The sequence below is a fragment of the Homarus americanus genome, unplaced genomic scaffold (genome assembly GCF_018991925.1).
Source record: "Homarus americanus isolate GMGI-L3 unplaced genomic scaffold, GMGI_Hamer_2.0 scaffold30108, whole genome shotgun sequence".
In the NCBI taxonomy this organism is placed as follows: Eukaryota; Metazoa; Arthropoda; class Malacostraca; order Decapoda; family Nephropidae; genus Homarus; species Homarus americanus.
In genome coordinates this window covers 432,335-445,489 of record NW_024748109.1, presented here as the reverse complement: position 1 = coordinate 445,489, position 13,155 = coordinate 432,335, and the positions used below count along the sequence as shown (strand labels likewise).

Sequence of the window (13,155 nt, the reverse complement as noted above, 5' to 3'; positions counted from 1 at the left end):
AGATATTGGAAGCATAATGTATTGTCCAATGGTAGACCCTGCTGCCATATGTGACCAAGTCCCAGGTTGATGATCAGACTTTCTACCTCACTGTTACACAATTACAGGGTCTCATTTGTTTCTCTTTGACAACACAATATACAGTAGGCTACATAATGCATATCTTTTTTCACTCGATTTTTTTCGTTTTTGTATTTATTTGTGGTTATTATTATTTTGATTATTTTATTTTATGACTTTTTATTAATCTTTATTAATTATAATAATAATAGTAATAATGATTATTATTATTATTATTATTATTATTATAGTTATTGTTACTATTATTAGTAGTAGTTTTATAATCATAATAATAGTTATTATTATTATTATTATTATTATTATATTTTTCGTCCCCATCTTTGACATCTTCAACACAATTGTTTGTTTACTAGCACCTCGTGACGTCATCAAAGCTGGCAGTTACCGCCGTGTCATAACCTTCACTATTAAACAAGTACGTTATATATTGCTGTGCCTTTGTTACATTGACATTATGATATATTAAGCGTATGGTGAAGTAGAGTTTGATATAATGTGATAATAAGGCTGTGTTTTGAAATTGTCATTCTATAAATGGCTGAAATCAAAATTTGTGTTTTGGCGGTAATTGAACGTTGCCAGTAGTACACTGTGATAAACACTTAAGTGTCTATTATTCACAGTTCAAAGTCTATGAAGCTTTAATTAAAGGGTTAGTTGGACTGGATTTACTCATATTAACCAACATAACTGATTAAGGTGTATGACTATCGCAGCAGAAGTTAACCTGAGAATATTGTAGTGGGCTGAGGGAGAACCACATTTGAAAATTATAGATGTTTACTCAGATTTTTTTTTAGGGCTGTTATTAAGTTGAAGATCTTAAGCTTCTACATTACTGAAGATTGTTAGATCAATGTGAGAAACTGCCGCCACGAAACTAACTCTGGTTGTAATCATCAAGAACAGGGATTTGCTTGAGGTAAGAAATGACTTGTGTTGGTTAATATATAGGACTAACCTGCGAGCGAGTTATTTTTATTACTGTTTATTTTCTTACATTATTTTCATCAGTGAGTTGTGATATGATAATCATTTCTTGTGGAAGTTGTTCATTTCGTGGATGATTAGGCGCCAAGGCTCGCACTGGTTTGTCTTGCGTGTCTTGTCCGGTGGTAATGAGGCAGCGCTCAAGAAAGGAGTCTCGTCTCTTCCCCGCGGCAGTTTCATTTTTAGCATGACATGTGAAGGTTGTCGTCGGTCTTATCTGGATGTAATTTGCGAATTTAGGGATAAAGACAACGAGACCCTAAAGTTTTTCAAAGACCACGGCATCGTTCCTGTATGTATATTATGTATGCTGTATGTATACTATGTATGTAACCCATTTATGTACATTACTTCTCTAGTCAGTAGCATGTGGCAATGCCCCTGTTTCATGTCACCACACGCTTAGATAAATGTGCCTGGCGACATCTGGAAGCTGCTAATGTACCACTTACCACGTGTCGCCTGAGAGGTCAGAGAGAGGTCAGTTGACCCATATAGGAGTGTAAGGACTACCCGCGCTTGTAAGCGCACTCCTGTATATTTCCGTTAATAAGAACCTACAGAACTCTACAGGTGTTTATGTTCTCTCCTGTAGTTAGAACCAAGTACCCCGAACATCTCCAGTTCCTTTAAGTAGAAAGTATTATCACAGCAATACTGTGAAATTGAACTGGGTTTGTATGCTAAGTCAGTCGTTGTTTGGAAACAATCATCCATCACTTCATCGACGCTGTGGCTCGCGATTCCCGCCATCTCAATAAGAAATCACTCCACTGCCTGGGCTCAGTAAGCGCCGATACATCTCACGTCCAGAAAATGCCTCAAATTTCAACATATCATAGTAAGTTCTTTCTGTTTAATATACTTCCCCCCGGTAAGAACGCTTCTTGTTGATATTCTTCTTTACTATATTCACAGTTAATACAGTGGGGTATGCTATAATGAACGGATCCTGCTACAAATATTCCTATAACGAACGGTTTTACCTATAAAATTGAGAATGCTATAACGAACGAAACTCCTACAACGAACATTATTTAATTTTTTTTTTTTTTTTCTAATTTATTGTTTTTTTATTACAAATATTAATGACATTCTTTATTTCAGGGGTTTAGATGCATATTTATGCACTTTTTTACAATTTTTACAATTTTATATTATATTTTTCAGTGTTAAGTGGTTGTATTTGGGGGCCTGGAACGGATTAATCCTATAACGAACGAATGCTATAACGAACAAGGTTCTAGAACCAATTAGATTCGTTATAGCATACCCCACTGTACCACAAAATTGGAGAAATAGTAAGCAAAAATCGCGTTATAGCAAACAAGCGTTCGCGTTATACAAATATCGTTCCTAATTCATAAATCGCGTTAGAGCAAATTCGCGTTATCAAAACACGCGTTATAGCAGAACTCACTGTACTGTAATAAAAGTAATATTAAAAATAATATACTTCCATCTTAAGATGAGTAAGTTTTGTTGGTTCATGTTATCTATGGTAAATCATAATACTGTACAGTACTGTATAGTACTGTACTGTATAATGTAATTATGCTCATAGACGATTTTCAGGTATAGGCTTTTCTCTGTCAGTGTTTGTGTGTATGGCATTTAAAGGTATTCTATTCTCTCTTTTGTATGTGAAGTCCTCACGTACCTGCACCAGTTTCGTGGCTCTCCCTTGGATGTTTTCAATGAATTGGCAGTCTTTAGCTTACCGTTATCTTAGGCACCAGACAGAATGATAGTACGGTACTGTACTGTTCCTCAAGTGAGATCATACAACTGAAACGCCATGTACTATGTACCGTGTAGTAATGTAGATGTGTAAATTGTATTAAATGTGTGAGTTACTTCACAGTCTAATTTTTATTGTGTCTGTATTCACCAGCAATGGGCCAGGAGTTATACGTTTTGCGGTGCTACTCATGCTTGGCGTTCCAGTCACATCAAGTACGGAAGGATAGAAAATTTGTTTGTAAGGTGTGCGGAGCAAAGCAGTCAGTTAAAAAGGTAAATATTTTATTTTATTGAATACTCTTTACTTAAACAGTGAATATTCAGTAACTTGGAATATACAATACTGTAGTACTCTGTATTTTAGGAAACTTTCAAAATATTGTTAAATCCCCAAATTGAGGTATAGTATGGTGGTTAATTTATATTGTTGAATAATATAATTTGATCCTCTGTATTGTTTGGCAGGTTGCACCAATGGTAAAACTTGATCAGTGTTTTGTACAAAGTGTTCATAAAATTATTGATAACCTAAGAGGTTATGAACAGTCCTCAGTGTGAATTATTTTAACTGGAGAGATATTCACATTTATAAACAGTAGGACCTTGTATAATGCCAGGTTATATCCACTGCATTGTAAGAAGATGTGTTATATGCACACTTAAGAAGAGAAAATTTATCTTTTGTTCTTGAAAGTACTGTAGCCATGTTATCATCCCAAAGAGGGGGTTATATGTTGTCAGGGATAAGTAAACCTTCAAAAAATCTGATAATAACACAGTTCACGATTTTAAGATAAAGGAAACAAGTAAATTCAGTTTGTAGTCAATAGTGAATAAATGGTAGTACAGTGACACATGACGACAGATGTGCAAGGTTAGGTAGGTGATGGTAGATGGTGGGACAGGTGAGAGAATTGTTATCTCTACACCAGCAAGCAGTATTCCTGATATGTTTAATTTGTTGCAGCATTTTTTTTGTACAGTATAGAACTAAATGCTTATTTGTGTTTCATTTTTTTATTTTTGTTTAAAGGAAAATTTAATATAGTCATGAGACTTACCGTAAATCACATTTCTTCATATCAGAATTATGGTCAGGGAACAGGTAAAGACTGCCGAAACCATGTGCAAAAACTCAACATGTTAAGAGGAACTTTTGAAATAGAACAAGAAAGAAGAATAGAATCTCAAATTAATGAAAATGAGAAGGCTGCAGAGTTGCCTTGGGAAGATTCAACTTACAATAGTGCCATGTTTATTACCACAAGCAACATAAATAGTCACCTCAGTGATGAAAGCTTTGGGGACAGTGAAACAAACAGAATCAGCAGTGCAGGTGAGAGATGTTTAAGGTATTTTAATTTTTTGTCCTGTGAGTCATTTAACAGCTTACCAACCAGAATATCCCTGGCAAAACCTGACTTTATTTAGGAGTTAAAGACTGCCTTCAGAAAACCCTTTGCAACTTTAGGGATGTCTGTATTTCACAAATCTTCATCATTATATTTTGTAAACTTCTTATTGCAGTGTACAGATGGCTTCCCTCAATTTACAAAAGGGTTCCATTCTTGAAAACCATTTATAAATTGATCCTGTGTTTACATTGAGGCAGGGATAACTTTCTCCAAAGCAATGTGTTACAAAAACCAAGGTCCCTTAGAGAAAGTGTGCGTAAATTTTGTATTGCCTGGCCCAGACACACATGGGAAGGTTTCCTCGGGGTACTGTACTCCAATTTCCTCATGTTCTAACACTGGATTGACCAACCACCCGGACAACTAGGAAGCTGATGAGTGGTGAAATAATAAATAACCAATAAACAAATCGATAAATAAACAGTTGAATTAAGTGAGGTTTGGTTGTTTCACGTACAATATGTCATTATTGATTGTGTACTGTACTGTATACTCATTCTATGTTTGCTCCAAAAAGTATCTTAACAATTTTGTGTGAGACAATATGACAGAATGGAATTTTTTATGTTCAAGGGTCCTCTTGCTTGAATTGATATGCCATTACAACATGTAGACCCTTTATTATTATTATTATTATTATTATTATTATTATTATTATTATTATTATTTTGGTACAGTGGGGTATGAGCTATAATGAACGGATTCTACAACGAACATTCCTATAACAAACGGTTTTACCTATAAAATTGAGAATGCTATAACGAACGAAACTCTTACAACGAACAGTATTTTTTTTTTTTTTAATAATTTATTGTTTTTTATTACAAGTATTAATGATATTCTTTATTTCAGGGGTTTAGATGCATATTTATGCACTTTTTTACAATCTTTACAATTTTATATTATATTTTTCAGTGTTAAGTGGTTGTATTTGGGGGCCTGGAATGGATTAATCTTATAACGAACGAATGCTATAACGAACAAGGTTCTAGAACCAATTAGATTCGTTATAACATACCCCACTAACAAATTTACTGCATTAGAATTTTGCATTATGTATCCATAGCTTGAGGGAGAAGCAGGGCCCCACTTGAATTAGAGTTTTGTGTTCTTAACTCAGTGGATCTGAAATCAGTGCTATGTCAACACCTTGAATCATGAATAAAAGGATAAGACATAATCAACCCTAAAGTATCCCCCCCATTGCTGTACGTGATCATAAAACACAAAAATGTATCAACAGGTGATTCAGCTATGGCATCCAGTACGTGTTGTGTTTCTGGCTCAAGAAGCAAGTGGTCAAGCTATGTGACAACTGAAACAGATGACTCTGATGATGATACTGTGGCTGGCCCAGCACCTGATACTTCTTTCAGGTACACTTTAACTTCAAAACTGTTTATGGCAAACTCGTTTATTATCATTACAGTACAGTGTATTAGGGCATACAGTACTGTACTGTACTCAGTGTTTACCACCCTGCCATTTGAATCTGTTGGTCACCCTCTGTACTTTGCCGTTATCCTTCGTTTAACCGTTAACGATACAGTAGTTTCGCCTAACGTAAGGTTTTCAAGAATGTCATCCCCATCGTTAAACGATGGATACCTGTATACAGTATATAGGGAGGATTCACTGTACAGTTTACCTGTTTATAGCAAAGTGTGGTACAGGTATGTCACTAATAATGTTGATTGCCAGGACTGTCACTAGGAGGAGGGATATTTGGTCAGGAAAGCAGCTTTATGCTTCAATCTTTAATATACCTGTATTTTAAAAATGTCATTATCTGTGTGTAAAGGCCTAGGACTTAGGGATAGAAATCCCTTACCAGGCTAATCAGGATCTTAATAAAGGAAAGTCAAGGACCATGGTTTTCCGAGGAATAACAAACAACCGTTAGAGATTGGCATCTCTTTACTATAAAAATATAACACAAAACTCTGACACCACTCAACAAACATCAAATAATTACGGGAGTCAAACAATTAATGGAAGCAAACAATTAAAGGAATCAAACAAATAATGGGAGTCAGCAATTAATTGAATCAAACAATTAAATGGAGTCAACAATTGATAGAATCGAACAATAAAGGGGAGTCAGCAATTAATGGAATCAAACAATGAACAAATATTTCCTACGGCAGTGGCCCTGGGGAAGGTTCTGGAACGCGGTGATGCACACTCAGGGCAGGGAAGCGTCCACTTCGCTCCACACTCAGCAACGTCTTGAAAAGGCAGGAGAACACCGGGGCACCGACGGAATGTGATGAACTGATGGTCGTGGTATGCGGTAGTGGTAGATGACCAGAGAGTTGGCAGTTGATAGGTGAAGGTCTGGGAACACAGCCCACGAGTCCAGGACCTATGATGAGATCACAGCCAGAATTTGACGGACAGCAGGGTAGCTAGATACTGACGGTATGGCGGCTGGGTTGAATCTGCCGTGGCGGAGATAGTCGCTGCCGTTATCACCTCCGTCCAACCACCCCAAGTGTCGTCTGCACCAGCAAACGAGCGAGTTAGCAGCGGTAACTAGCCGGAGGATCGTTTCCGCCCTTACACTGCTCCCCCAACAAAAATCTACTGTAAGGTAGATTAAAACTTAAGATTAGTACACAAAGCATAATCATCTTACAACAAATGCTTAAATACACATTGCACAATAAAGAAGGGTCATAGAAAAGAATAGGTGGAAAACTTGATGTCCAAAACGTAAGGCCGTATCAAGGAACTGCATGTGGGGTCCAGTTCAGTCGTAGAGGATTCTTCTATCTCGTCAGGTGTTGGCAGCAACTGGCAACCGAGATCAACAGACTCTGGCGTCTGAACTCCACAGGAACTCTTGCAGGGTAGTGCCTCGACTAACTCCAGCTTGGGGACGTCGTCAAGGACACGAGCAATGTGGGTCCTGCAATTATATTGCTTTAACAAATTAGCTTGATGTAATTTAGTCTTCTTAGAGGAAGGGGGTGAGAATCGTCCAACAAAATCTATGGCTACCCGAGAAGATGGTTCTGCAACGACGGGTAAGGGTTCAAGTGGAACAGGACGGACTCTACCCTTGGCGGACATACGTGGACACTGATCACAATTCCTACAAAAAGCTCTAATATCCGCTCCCATACCTGGCCAGTAAAACTGATCAGCAACCTTCCTATAAGTTTTCCTACGAGAACAGTGACTTACAAGACAGCTCTTGTGAGCTACAGAGAGAATGTTACTACGACAAACAGCAGGGACAACAAGTAAAAACCGACCTACTTTAGCTGGTCGCTTGGATGAAACACAAGACCTGTGTAACACCCCATTAATAGAAACAAACTTATAAACCGACCCATCTCTCACCTGATCCTCCTCCCCGGAAGTCACCTTCTCCCTTACCCGCTTCAGAGTGGCACACGAGTCTTGAAGCTTGGCGAACTCCTTGGGCGTCACAGTCAGTGGCAACAAATTCGGCAGAATCAGGGGATGCGGTCGTTTCACCTTCGCCGTCCGTGGCCCTACAGCTTGGACCTTGGCGGCAGGCGTGGCGGCGTGAGAGGGTGGCGAGGCGACCTCGGCAGGTGGCGAGTCGTCATCAGCAGGTGGCGTGAGGACTGGTGCTGGTGGTGAGGAGACTGGTGCTGGTGGCGAGGAGAGTTTTAACGTTTCCGGGTCGTTAGGGTCACGAACACCGGGAACATTACCAATGAGGGCACTTGCACATTTAATGGGAGCTCTTACCACATTAGACCAACCAGTGAAATAGGGGCAACGCAGGTAGCACCTAACAACAGGGAACTGGTCAACACGACCTAAATAATCGGCGACACTAACCTTCGGGCAGCTGGAGATGTCAGCGTCAGGCAGGGCTTCTTCAGAGACAATAATGCACGAGCAACCAGTGTCCTTGATGAAAGTAGATGCCCTAGACCCATTGATTGTTCCACTGACACAATAACGGGGGCAGCTCCTGACCTCCAAACAGAATCCGACCTTGTTGCTGGGTTGAGTGTCAGCAGTCTTGAAGGCGAGGGGATTCCTGGGACAGCGAGAACGAATGTGCCCTTCTCCTCCGCAGCTGTGACACCGCACGGCTGGTGAACTACTCTTGTGTACTCCTGGGGATGGTTCCTCGGAGGACGGAGGCTTCGCAATCTTCACTACAGGAGGGGAAGACTTGGGGTAGGCGTTGCGAGCAGACGCCCAGTTGTCGGCAAGATGCACAGCTTCTCCAAGCGTCGCTGGCTGGTGTTCTTTGATGAAAATTCTCAAGTCTGGAGGTAGAGAAGACAAAAACTGATCTAATATCATGAAGTTAGAGAGAGACTCAAAGGTTTCTTCAACCCCTGATGTCTCCAGCCATTGTTGAAACAAACGACCCAGGTGAATCGAAAACTGCTGGTACGTTTCTCCCTCTCTAATCTTCGTTCTGCGAAAATCAGCACGATAACCGTCAGAAGTCTTGCAAAATCCTCGCAAGAGAGCTTGCTTCAACAAGAAGTAATCTCGGGTGATGTCGGCAGACAGGGACGTGTAAATTTCTACCGGCTTACCACTCAGTAGGCTACCCAACCTTACAGCATAGCTATCTGGGGCTACACCAAGCAGCTCAGCTACCCGCTCAAACCTAACAAGGTAGGAGGCGATGTCTTCTCCTTCACGGTACACAGGCAAGCTGGGTTTTACCACATTGTCCTGTATATGGCCAGAGGAGGCTGGTCTACTTGAAGCATTAATCCTAGCCAGTTCTAGGTCCTTTTCTGCCTGCAACTTAGCTAATTCGAACTCTCTTCTTTCTGACGTTCCTCCACCTCTCTCTCTTTCTGACGTTCCTCTCTCGCTCTCTGACGTTCCTCTCTCTCGGCATTCTGTTGGGTGACCACATACTGACCAATGTCATTACCTGTCAGACCCAGGGCCACCGCTTGACCTTTCCACACATCAAAAGCAGACATAATGATCCAAAAAGGCCAAGAACAAAGGAAAAAAACAAACAACTTACCCCGCAAATAGCCAAAGGTAACTCACCTAGTGGCTCAATCAGACCAGTAAATGATTTGATCCGACTGGAGGGAACCTCGTTCCGCACCCAGCCCAGCTGAATCACCTCAGGGTAACGAAACCGCACCAGGTGAAACAACAACATATATGCTATGACAGCATCCACAGTGCACCCCAACCAACACTAATTAACTTCCCCAAGCACAAGGGAGAGCAACAAAATTAGCACACAGAAGGAAGGGATAACCACTGAACAACACTTGCTTCCGGGCCACAGACAGCAAGGTGGCGCGCTCACGGCGACTTACAACAACACCGGAACGAATGTTAAACCTCAGAAACCAAAGGTCAGAGACAATCCTGGCAAGGTCGCCACTTGTAAAGGCCTAGGACTTAGGGATAGAAATCCCTTACCAGGCTAATCAGGATCTTAATAAAGGAAAGTCAAGGACCATGGTTTTCCGAGGAATAACAAACAACCGTTAGAGATTGGCATCTCTTTACTATAAAAATATAACACAAAACTCTGACACCACTCAACAAACATCAAATAATTACGGGAGTCAAACAATTAATGGAAGCAAACAATTAAAGGAATCAAACAAATAATGGGAGTCAGCAATTAATTGAATCAAACAATTAAATGGAGTCAACAATTGATAGAATCGAACAATAAAGGGGAGTCAGCAATTAATGGAATCAAACAATGAACAAATATTTCCTACGGCAGTGGCCCTGGGGGAAGGTTCTGGAACACGGTGATGCACACTCAGGGTAGGGAAGCGTCCACTTCACTCCACACTCAGCAACGTCTTGAAAAGGCAGGAGAACACCGGGGCACCGACGGAATGTGATGAACTGATGGTCGTGGTATGCGGTAGTGGTAGATGACCAGAGAGTTGGCAGTTGATAGGTGAAGGTCTGGGAACACAGCCCACGAGTCCAGGACCTATGATGAGATCACAGCCAGAATTTGACGGACAGCAGGGTAGCTAGATACTGACGGTATGGCGGCTGGGTTGAATCTGCTCGTGGCGGAGATAGTCGCTGCCGTTATCACCTCCGTCCAACCACCCCAAGGGTCGTCTGCACCAGCAAACGAGCGAGTTAGCAGCGGTAACTAGCCGGAGGATCGTTTCCGCCCTTACACTGTGTATTCGTTTGAACTACACCTCCATTCTTTATGTTTTATACAAGCATCTGTGTACCATTTCACCTCTTTTCTTTCTGATCTCCGATTACTTTGTCAATTCTTGAAACCTCGCCATATCTTTAAGACTGCTGTTAACTTCATGCATCTTTATACTCTTTTCATATTTCTTGTAATAATGTATATTATCTTGGAGAGTATTATCCAATCCTGAAAATTTTTTTTTTTTTTACAGACTAGAGATTCAACGATGCAAAATATATTAATTTAAGATTTATAAATTATATCATTATACTGTATGTACAGTAGAGTACTGTTCATTGCATTATTTCAGACACAGCAATGGCATAAAGGAAGATCTGGATGCTGGGTTTGACCATGAGTCACCAGAGGTCACTCAGAAAAGAAAATGGAAACAGAAGACTCACCAAGGACCTACAAGAAGCCATATCAACAGGAGAGAACTTATGAGGCAGGATAACTGGTCTTCCAGGCCTTATCCAGGAAGTTTAGTTAATATTAGTGGAAGGAAACTAGATGTTGGTGTACAGGCTTCAAAGGGAGGAAATTCAGAAAGACTAGACCCTTTAGAGAACTGGTCCATTAGATTAGGTGGGGAGCAAAACCTAATCATGAATAAAAGAGACAGCACATCTTCCAGAGGGGTTCCCAGGTCTTCATCTGAGTCGTTATTGGAAAGTACAAGAAAGTTTGGGGAAAGAGAAGAGGAAGTAATGAGAGGTACAAAACATTTACCCATCAGGAATGCTACCAACTGCAAAATAGACCAAAAAGCATATTTTGGAAACAGTGATGAGAATTCTGACAAGAATTGTAAAACAAGGATTCAATATCAACATAATTCTGATAAGGTATTAGAAGAGTCACTCGAACCTGGTGTTACAATTCACTCAAAAGAAAATTCAAAGGAATGTGGACAGACCCAACATGGAATTTTGAAAATAGATCATGTATCAGGGTATGTTAGTAAGGAAACGTCATGTGATTATCAAATGGATAGAAATATTCTGTCTGTTCGAGATACTTCACCGAATAAAGACACATATCCAATACCCAAAATAAACCAAATGCTAAATAGAAAAGGCATCACACAACAAAATAATCCAACCACTGTAGACAAGATGCATGTTAAAGAAATGCAATTTACACCATCTGTGAAAGTGGTAAACTGTCCAGCAATGAAAACTACCATTAATAAACCATTAGACAGAGGAAAGCAATCTTCAGTAAATATTTTTGCTAAGAATTTGAAGGGATTCAGTTCAGCTTTATCACAGCTGAACTCTGGACTCGGTAAACAAGGAACATTTCACGCTGAGGCAACTTACAACAAGTATGAAGCAGCAGAGGAGTTTGAGGATATCGTTAATTTTGATCTGTAGTAATTTTACTACAAATTGATATGTCTTATTATGGAGAATTATAGGGTAATATTTTTTTCTCCCATTGATATTATTTTCCTTTTATTTTATTTAGTCACATTTCACCATTTAGTTGTATACTTCCTGTTTTATTTCCATATAATTGTCACTATTTTTATTAATGCTGTTTATCTTTTTTTATTCATCATCTTTTTTTTTCTTCCCCACTTGGTTATACAGTACTGTACTTTCAAAGGCAATCTTTCTCCTCTTCAGTTATTTCTTATTGAAGTAAGTACAGGTAAGTGGAAACTTCTGTACTACAGTTGTGTGATAAAAAAACTAGCTTATAGAATTTTGCCTCAAATGAGGCTACGGGGTTGAACATATGAGGCGCTCAGCATTTGAAGGTGGTGAAGCGCCAAATATTTAAAAGCGGAGAAAAACGCGTTTGAAGTTTTTCGAAGTTCAAACAACCATAATTCTTTTGTTTTTAAGCTAGATGGTTCTTTTTTTCTTTTTCTTTTTTATCGTGCAGCTCAATCCCTCTCCTAGCGAACTGTGAAAACTGGAAGTTAGTACTGTGAATAGTTATTATTTTATGACAAATTGAATGACAATAACTACCCGTCATGTATGGTTGTTTGATCTTCAAACCAACAATAATTGCATTTTTCTGCTAAATTTTCTTATTATTGTGGGCTAATACTGTAAAACAAGTTAGTGGTCACCAAAAACAGCACTTGTCTGACCCCCCTCATAACCCCCAACCCCCCCAAAAGTGAAATAATAATAAAAAACTCATTTGCCTATAAGTATTTATCTTTCCGTCCTTATTATTAACCAAAGATCTATAATATTGTCAAGTATAATAGTGTGTATTAATAAGGAAACACCACTACACTCCCACCCATTAACCCCCCCCCCCAACGTAATTAACATAGGAATACAAAAGCGGAGAAAGTTTGCATAATCTTCTTTTATTATCCTTGAAGATCATAGTTAAGTTGAAGTTACGTAAATCCTGAAGAGTGTGTATAACTTTAATGGCCTTGTCATGATCAAATTACATTTATGCTTGGCAACCTCCTGTGCCCACTCGCCAACCCTAGGCTGTATCATCCTGCCTTTTTTTTCAATAGGGTCTTGGGTGGGTATGCTCCTGACCCCTGCAATCTGCATCATGTGGTGCTCTACCACCAACACTAGGCTCCCCAACATCACAAAGTAGCTCATCACCAAAATTCTCATGCATGTCACCTGCACCATCGCCAGTAGCACTTGCTTCACCAAAATCACTATCACCATACATGGCTGGGGTGTCCACGTGAGCACTGTCGTTACTAAACACACGCTCAGGAGATTTAGGGCGCCTGAACCCACACCAGAAGGCCTGGCCTCACTCGAG

At 39.8% G+C, this 13,155-nt stretch overlaps 1 protein-coding gene across 2 annotated transcripts; it reads left to right on the top strand.

The window, feature by feature from the left end:
- Window positions 1–434: 434 nt before the first annotated feature.
- On the top strand, window positions 435–11,980 carry LOC121880164. 2 transcript variants are annotated; one of them, XM_042387276.1, is made up of 6 exons: window positions 435–496; window positions 882–1,003; window positions 2,966–3,087; window positions 3,901–4,150; window positions 5,473–5,605; window positions 10,700–11,980. In XM_042387276.1, exons 3-6 carry the CDS (start codon window positions 2,968–2,970, stop codon window positions 11,766–11,768), a joined length of 1,572 nt encoding a protein of 523 aa, XP_042243210.1. In that variant the 5' UTR covers window positions 435–496; window positions 882–1,003; window positions 2,966–2,967; the 3' UTR covers window positions 11,769–11,980. The 2 variants fall into 2 exon arrangements, with proteins under 2 accessions (XP_042243210.1, XP_042243211.1); XM_042387277.1 differs by lacking the exon at window positions 882–1,003 and having other exon boundaries at window positions 443–496.
- Window positions 11,981–13,155: the final 1,175 nt, after the last annotated feature.